Source organism: Bos taurus, chromosome 3 (genome assembly GCF_002263795.3).
Source record: "Bos taurus isolate L1 Dominette 01449 registration number 42190680 breed Hereford chromosome 3, ARS-UCD2.0, whole genome shotgun sequence".
NCBI classification, from domain to species: domain Eukaryota; kingdom Metazoa; phylum Chordata; class Mammalia; order Artiodactyla; family Bovidae; genus Bos; species Bos taurus.
The window spans coordinates 11413804-11423012 of record NC_037330.1 but is presented as its reverse complement, the minus strand read 5'-3'; the positions used below and the strand labels follow the sequence as shown (position 1 = coordinate 11423012).

The 9209-nt window shown below is 40.3% G+C and overlaps 1 protein-coding gene across 2 annotated transcripts; it reads left to right on the top strand.

Annotated features, from left to right (window-relative positions):
* The first annotated feature begins 333 nt into the window (after positions 1-333).
* LOC515418 (CD1a molecule-like) lies at positions 334-6835 on the top strand. 2 transcript variants are annotated; one of them, XM_005203574.5, is made up of 6 exons: positions 334-982; positions 1351-1617; positions 2137-2415; positions 2623-2901; positions 3221-3311; positions 3470-6835. In XM_005203574.5, the coding sequence occupies exons 1-6, from the start codon at positions 922-924 to the stop codon at positions 3534-3536; spliced, it is 1044 nt and encodes a 347-aa protein (XP_005203631.1). In that variant the 5' UTR covers positions 334-921; the 3' UTR covers positions 3537-6835.
* The last annotated feature ends 2374 nt before the right edge of the window (positions 6836-9209 follow it).

Genomic DNA, 9209 nt, shown 5'->3' with positions numbered 1-9209 from the left:
TATAGCTCCTGCCCCAACAGGTGCACTGCCTCCCAGATCATCAACATCCCCCACCAGACTGATACATTTGTTACAATTGATGAACCTACACTGACACCTCACTATCACCAAAATTCATAAGTTACATCATTATCACCAAAGTACAACAAAGGTGTATATTCTATGGGTTTGGACAAATATGGAATGATATATATCCACCATGACAGTATATTTTAGTATAGTTTCACTTCCCTAAGAATACAACTGCTGCAACTCTTTGTCTCCTACTGCCTAGACCCTAGCAACCACTGATTGTTTACTGTCTACATACTTGATTCTTCCCTAAGAATGATGGAGAATTGGTGTCAGTTTATACTGTTTCTTCAAAGCAATCATAAGGAATTCTGAAAAAGCTAATAAAGCAACCAATAAGAAGTCAGAGATGTGAATGAGGCGGGGTGAGGGTAAGAAAGAGGAAGAGAATAGTTGAGAAGATATTCAAAAAGGCAAAAGGAGGACTGTGTGACAGAGAAGAGCAGGGGCATGAGCACATTAGCTAGGTCGCTGGGAAGACATTTAGTTTCACGGTTTTATTATATGAATGAAGGGAAAAGTGACTTCTATCCACTGACTTTTCAGTGCCATATAAAGCTTGGTCCATAGAAGTTAGACTAGGGGAAGGTGAACAGGATGGAATCTGGTGACAGGAAGAGAAGCTGGAAGTCAGATAGGACAGTCAGAACTGGAAGGGTAATGAGCATCTGAGTAGGTGGCCCAGGGTTTAGGGAAGGAGCAGATTTTTCTTTTTTCAGATGTTGACTAAAGGGAAGTTTTGCCTGTTGGTAGGAGAAGGAAGTCAGAATAGAGGTATTGTGGGGTAGGTTTGTTTAGAACAGAAATCAAAGACTGACGTTTCTGAGAGAAAGAACATCTGCAAGTGAGATGCTGTTTCTGCAAATTGCATTGCTCCTGTCTCTTCTCCCATGTGGTGACAGTGAGAATGGTAAGAATTCTGTTCAAAAAGACATGTGTGTGTATGTATGCGCGCGTGTGTGTGTGCATGCATGCAGCCGGGCACATCCACCTGTTTGAGCTTGTGTGTGTGAATGTGTGGTATGCATGTGTGTATAGAGTGGTTTCCCCAACCTAGAGATCGAGAATATCAGCCTAGTTTCATTCCAGTATCACTGACTCCAGGTCCACAGCTCTTTTGAAGGTTGTCTACTATGTATGGGTCTGTGGGGCTGCCAAATGTTTGCTGAGGTATCTTGCTTTTCCCCTAAATTCTGGGTTTCCTGTCTTTGGCACCTTTATTTCTCTGTTTTCTCTCCTTTCCAGTGCCCCTTCTCATTCTCTTTGTTCTTTTCCTAGACTTCCAGGAGCCAATCACTTTCAAAATCATTCGGATCTCATCATTTTATAGCCAATTCTTTGCACAAAATCTGGGCTCAGCTTGGTTGGATGAGTTGCAGACTCATGCCTGGGACAACAACTCTGACAGAGTCATTTACCTGCGTCCTTGGTCCAAAGGCAACTTCAGTAATGAGGAGTTGATGGACGTGGAAAATGTACTTCATACATTCTTCATTAGACTTGGTCAGGTACTTCACAACCATGCCAGCCAATGGCAGCTTCAATGTAAGTTCAGTTCCCTCAATGGGGGTTGGTGATATGGTGCAAGTTATGATGTGTGTGTGTGTCTCAGTGAGTTTCTTCTTTCTCTAATAAGCAGCCTCCATCAATTCTGAGCCTTACCAGGCACTCTCATCTTCCTCATTCCTTAATTCACTTATTAAAGTGTGATTTTATCCCCCATTCAATCGCTTTAGTGATCAGTCTGTATATTCACTATAACTTACAGCGTTCTACTTATCCTACATTATTATAATCCCAAATCTCTCACACTAAGTCCTTCCTTTTTTTTTAACCCACATAGTTTACAATGCCTTCTTCAAATACTTTGCCCCTCATGTCATTCATCTCTTTCTGCATCTCCAACCAGTTCCCAATCTCTGAACTTCCAATCAAACTAAATTTTACTCTATTCCCTCAAATTTTGTAAAATCCTCCCTTATGCTTCTATCATATTTTAATTACTCATTTTATTTTATTTTTCCTACTCCTTCTTTCTTCTAATTTAGAACTTTTCTTCCCCAGATCCCTTTGAACTGCAGATAGCAGGTGGCTGTGAGATGCACATCAGAGATGCCTCAGTAGGCTTTGTGCGAATCGGTTATCAAGGATCAGACTTCCTAAGCTTCCAGAAAGATGTATGGGTACCCTCTCCAGAGGGTGGAATTAGTGCTCAGTTTGTCTGCACACTATTCAATTTGTACCGAGGCACCCAGGAAATAATACACAAGCTGCTCAGTGACACCTGCCCACGTTTCCTCTTGAGTCTTCTTGATGCAGGAAAGGCATATCTCCAGAGACAAGGTCAGACCTGCACCCTTCCTCCACAAATTTTCTGTTCTAAAAATCATACCTTCTCATTTTGCTAACAAAGAGCCAAGTGGGGGAGGTGATAACGTTTGACAGATTGCTAACAGTGGGAAAAGTATGTCCATCTAAACTGACATGAAACTTTGAACCTCTGAATCTGCATTAGAGTCCTCATCTGACTATCTTCCCTGTCGTCTGCAGTACGACCAGAGGCCTGGCTGTCCCCGGGCCCCAGTCCTGGCCCTGGCCAACTGATGCTGGTTTGTCACGTCTCTGGCTTCTACCCAAAGCCCATTTGGGTGATGTGGATGCGGGGTGAGCAGGAGCAACAGGGCACTCAGAGAAGTGACGTCTTGCCTAACGCTGATGGGACATGGTATCTTCGGGTTTCCTTGGATGTGGAAGCCAGTGAGGCATCTGGCCTGAGTTGCCGGGTGAGGCACAGCAGTCTAGGAGGCCAGGACATCATCCTCTACTGGGGTGAGGAAAAACTGGGGCCCCGCCGGGATGGGAATAGGTGGTCCTCAAGCAGACTAAGAGAGTCAGGTGAAAAATTGGGGATTCTAGGCAGTCCAGACCCAAAAGGAATAAAAATAAGAAATATGGGAGTTGAAAACGAGAGCCCCATAGATATAGGAAAGGAGGTTAGATGGAGTCATCTCTGAGGAGGGATAAGAGAGGAAATAGGGAAGAAGGAGATTGTTGAGGCAGACACTTGAATTACAAAGGGAAAGCATGGAAGTGCAGCAAAACAGTGAGTGGGTTCGAGAAGACACCCTTGTGTGCACCCCGCCCACAGATCATCACAGCTCCACTGCCTGGATCATCTTGGCAATGATTGTGCCCCTGGTCCTCCTGGCAGGTCTTGCATTTTGGCTTAGGAAGAGCTGGTGAGTTCTTTGTGTCCTGCCTTCCCCCCAGTTCCCATGTGTCTGCCCGCCTGTTTTTCTCTCTCTTCTCATTCTTCTCCTCCCAGCCCCTTTCCTTCTTTCCCCTCATTTCTCACCTCCACCTCATGTAGAATGACTTCAATCTCTGTTCCCATCAGGACTTGCTGTAAACCTTCAAACACACTTCTCCCTTTGGAAAGAGGTCCCAGCAGCCCAGGAACCTAGGACGCATGATGATGGTTTTTCCACTCTATTTGTACAACTTCTTTAGATGCTGCTTTTTTCCTGCTGAATGATCAGCTGTTAATACAAGCAATAACAAGTGTAATTTTGCCAGATTTGTTGTTCTAACCTAGGTTTGAGACTTAAAAATTCATAATTTAAATTCTGAATGGAATACAGTCCTAGGATCCTTCACATACTCAAATGTCAATGGATCATTAGGCTTATTTCAGATGTCACTTCATCCAAAGGGCCTTTCCTGATTCACCAGTGAAAGCTGTCTCTGCCTCGTCTGAATTCCCAGCAAAATTTAACTGGACTTTGGTAAATCTCCTCCTCACTTCAGATCCTTTGTGGCCACTGTCTAGTTCTCTTTCTCCCTTCAAGTTTTTAAGCTCTTGAGAACAAAGTTCACAAAATGTCTTACCTGTGTGTGATATGTTCTCCATAAAAATCTGTGTTAAATTTATTTCAATTTTATAGCCTTTTAAACTTCTATTTCTTTCCTGCTATTTTGTAGTAGTTGAGACATCTGATGCTCTTCTGACTAAAGTCCTTCTCACTTGACCAAGAAATTTCAAAAATTTCTAGTTCCTTAGCGATTTCTCTGAGCTCCTGAGGAAAAACAGAGTTTTGCCTCTGACAATTCTAATTATTTAACTCTACAGACCTATTGGGATGAAGTGTTGCTCCAAGTATTCTAAACAGAAAGAGGAAGGCAGAATATAGACCCTTATTTTCAGGGTGGTTCATGGATGAGAACCAGAATTATCATCTTGGAAATTGTTATAAATATTGGGTCTTGGATCTCTTCTTAGACATCATGAATCATAATTTGCATTTTAGCAAAATCAGAAGGGGTTCATAGTTGCCTTTAAATTCCAGGAGCACTTACATGAGTGATGCCTGAGAAGTACTGGTGGGAGTATTTCCCTGAAGAGAAAAGAAAAGTCAAGCAAAAAGAACAAGAGTATTGATCCTCAGGACTGAGGATCAAGGCAAGAGTCTTGATCAAGGCAAGGAGATTACATAAAACATATTCTTGTTATTCATGATGTTGTGTTAAATTTACAGGAAATGCTGATTTAGTGAAAATTGAGCCATTGCTTCTAGGGCAAATGCAGGGTTTGGTTCCAATGAGCTTCTGGTCACAATATTTTTCATCAGCTAATAAATACATAGCTTTATGTGTGATTCTGCAAATATATATATTTCAAAATAATCTATTAATTATATACAGTATTTCTTAATGATAAAATACCAGCCAAGTGTTTAATCTTTTCTTGGTCTTGGGTAACACTATCATAAATTTCTTTGACTTTCAGCCATACCACTGTGCTGTCCACTATACTTTTAAAAACAACAACAAAAAAAAGGAAACAAACAAAAATCAGTCACACCTCAAGAATCCACAAATCTAGCTCTTTCCCCATCTCTTCAGGAGCTTCATCATAACATTGTAGATGTTACTTTAATGCTTTCTGGAGTGGCTCCACTTACTAATCAATAAATTTCCTTCCGTTTTCCTGGATTTACTGCACTGTTGATTCATTAACACTGAACTCATGGCTCACAATCCTACAATGTGCACTTGAACAAAACTTTATCTACATGTGTGTTTTCTTCATAAGACATGTCCCAACCTTTCTGTGCTTAGGAACACCAGACAACACTTCAACATTTTGCCTTAGGACTGTTTTAAACAGCAACATCACCATCAAAGAGCACAGATGCACAGGAAATGTGGCCTAAGTAGATGGTGGAAAGCATATGTTTACAGTTTTAGACCTGAAAAATGCAGGGAGTCACCTTTCTCGTCTGGGAACTTGTGAGGCAGGTGGTATTTCGTACCACTCTGCACACATCCATGAATGACTGTGAAAGCATTGTGAGTATTTATTTGAGCATTAAAAATAAATTTTAGCAGACAGATAAATAAGCACATGCAGAATTGGTGAATAGTGAAGATAGACTCTTTATGACTAATAAGCGAAATTGGCAGTGTGAGTTGAGAAAGCCATGGAGAGACTTCAGTTATTTTAGGATTTATTGATCAATTCAACAAATAATTATTAAGCACTTATCTTGCATCAGGAGCAAATTGAGCATAAAGTAGTAGGGGAGAGAAATATCACCACTGTGTTCTGAGCTGAAAATTTTTGCCTTGCTAGTTTGTATGTCTTTTTGGGAAAAATATCTGTTTAGGTCTTCTTCCTATTTTTTTTGTAAATTGGATTGTTTAATGATACTGAGTTGTATGAAATGTTTGTGTATTCTGATTAACCCCTCACTGGGTCATGTCATTTGCAAATAAGCGCTCCCATTTAGGGTAGGTTGTCTTTTCATTTTGTTCATGGTTTCCTGTTCTGTGCAAAAACTTTTGTTTAATTCGGTCCTGTCTGTTTATTTTTGACTTAGTTTCCATTGTCTCAGGAAACAAAGGAAATATTGCTGCAGTTTATGTCAAAGAGTGTTCAGCCTGTTTTTTTCTAGGAGTTTTATGGGTTTTTGTCTCATATTTAGGTCTCATTCCATTTTATTTTTGTGTATGATGTGAGACAATATTCTAATTCCATTTTATTTACATTTATCTAGCTTTCCAAGTACCACTTATTATAGAGGCTTCCTTTTCCTTATTGTATATTCTTGCTTCCTTTGGAGTAGATTAATTGACCATGGGTTTAATTCTGGGGTCTCTATTCTGTGCCATTGATCTTTGTGTCTCTTTTTCTATCAATATCGTATTGTTTTGATTACCATAGCTTTGTAATGTATTCTGAAGTCAAGAGGGCTTCTATGGCGACTCAGACAGTAAAGAATCTGCCTGCAATGTAGGAGACCGGGGTTCAGTCCCTGGGTTGGGAAGATCCCCTGGAGAAGGAAATGGCAACCCACTCTAGTATTCTTGCCTAGAGAATCCCAAGGACAGAGGAGCCTGGCAGGCTCCATACAGTCCACATGGTTGCAAAGAGTTGGACACAACTGAGTGACTGATGCTTTCACTTTCACTTCACTGAAATCAAGGAGCATAAATACCTCCAGCTCTTTGTCAAGACTGTTTTGGCTATTTGAGGTCTTTTGTGCTATGATTCATAGGGTCGCAAAGAGCTGGACACAACTGAGCGACTGAACTGAACTGAACTGACTGGTGTTTTCATACTTGAAATTACTTGTTCTAGTTTCATGAAAAAATTCCATTGGTACTTTATAGAGATTGCATTGAAATTGTGCAGTGCCTTGGGTAGTGTGGTCATTTTACCAATATTAATTTTTCCAAGCAATAAACATGGTATATTCTCCTATCTGGTTGTGTTGTTTACAATTACTTTCATCAGAAACAGCATCACATTTTATAATAACATACAGAAACAGAAGGATAATACAGTAAGAATGTGGGGAAGAGAAGAGAATGGGGATAAGTCAATCAATCAAGCCATTTACAGAGGAAGTCTGCTCAGACCAAATGATATCCATGAATCACAAATGGAGAATAATTCAACAATGCACTAATGATTCTAAAGGCAAAATACAACACAACAAAACAACAGTTGGAAAATGTTTAATGATGCTGTATAGAATAGAGACTGAATTCGTATTTGCTCAGTTGCTAAGTTGTGTCTGACTCTTTGTGACCCCATGAACTGAAGCATGCCAGGCCTCCCTGTCCTTCACCATCCCCCAGAGTTTGCTCAAACTCATGTCCATTGAGTTGGTGATGCCATTCAACCATCTTATTCTCTGTTGCCCTCTTCTCCTTTTGTCTTCAATCTTTTCCAGAGCCAGGATCTTTTCCAACGAGTGGGATCTTTGCATCAGGTGGCCAAAGTATTGGAGCTTCAGCTTCAGCATCGGTCCTTCCAATGAACATTCAGGGTTGATTTCCTTTACGATTTACTGGTTTGATCTCCTTGCTAGTCAGGCATCTCTCAAGAGTCCTCTCCAGCACCACATTTTGAATTAGGATAATGGGTTTCCTAATAGGCAGTATCTTAATAGGGAAAACAAACACAAAACTACGCAATATTGTTAGTTTTATAGCAAACTCCCTGGTGGCTCAGATGGTAAAGTGTCTCCCTGGAGTGCAGGAGACCTGGGTTCGATTCCTGGGTCGGGAATATCCCCTGGAGAAGGAAATGGAAACCCACTCCAGTATTCTTGCCTGGAGAATTCCAGGGACAGAGGAACCTGGTAGAGTCCATGGGATCACAAAGAGTTGGACACGACTGAGAGACTGCACTTCATGCAATAGTTTGCATAGTTTTATAGCAAAACTATGCAATAAAATACTTTTATATCTACAAAAAGTATTGAAATATCTGCGACCTCAAGACTCTCTGATTTAAAATGTTAAGGTTTTTGCAATCATTAAAGTTATAAATGGGGGTTCCTTGGTAGCTCAGATGATAAAGAATACACCTGCCAATGCTGGAGACCTGAGTTCGAACCCTGGGTTGGGAAGATCCCCTGGTGGAGTGAATGGATACCCACGCCAGTATTCTTGCCTAGAGAATTTCATGGACAGAGGAGCCTGGCAGGCTAGAGTCCGTGGGGTGGCAAAGAGTAGGACATGACTGAGCAACTAGCACTTTCACACTTTCACAAAAGCTCTAGATAGGGATACATTTCTATATTTTACCACTTGGTGACAGTAGAGATTAAAACAAAGCTTCAGCTACTTAATACTGGAATTTTCAGAAGGCCTCCAAATCATACTACTTAAATTCACAGTAACTTGTTAGCTCTAAAAATAATTAAAAATTACTTATAAAACTTGCACATAATATTGAAAGTATGTCAGCTATAATATGGAAATAGAATCCAAGGGAATATGTGGCCGGTAAAACAAGCTAACCCCAAGAAGGATTAACTTATAAAAGAAAGTGTCATGGTACCCTATGCATAGGCTATATGTGGGTCATGGATTATTAGAGGACTACAAGATGAGTGAGACTGATCAATTACATAGTCACAGAGTCTAGAAGAAACAGACAAATATGTTGTTCAGTAAAGACAGCTCTTCCTGGTCCTGAGGCCTCAAGGAAATTTCTTTTGTCAGTTTCCATAGAGAAGAAACTGTTTGGTTCAGGGAACAATATTCTTAGGAAAGTTCTTTCAGTAAACTTCATGAGGTTCACAGGCCTGTTGGTTTGTAGTCTCAAAGTAGGGGGAGCATATCAGTCTAAAATACATTAAAAATTAAATGGAGAAAATAACTCTATGCAGCACATAGGATCTGGTTCACCTGTGCAGTTCTTTGATGCTCTGGAAAATTCAATAGAAGATCTTACATAACCTACAGAAATGAGTAGACTGTAAGTCTTCCATAAATATTGTTTATGTAGAAATAATTTGAATCTTTTTAAGCAACAGAGACTTTTAGATTGTTACTCGAATATATACCATATGTATGACAGTTTTATATAATCTGATAAATGCAGAGTAGTAACTTTAATCAGTGGAGTTGTAGGTGGAATTTGCAATTGGCAATTTCTTGTAACTTTTGGAGATCACTCATGGCCTGTTGTTTGAATCTCAAGTTTGCTCCCAGGAGGCTGGTAGTACTTGTAGCAAGGACCAAGATTCTTCTCAAGATATAATTTGGCTCTGCTCTAATATAAAGGCACTTGTTGGCCTACCTGCAACTCTGTCCATTCCCAATGCACAGCAATTTCCACT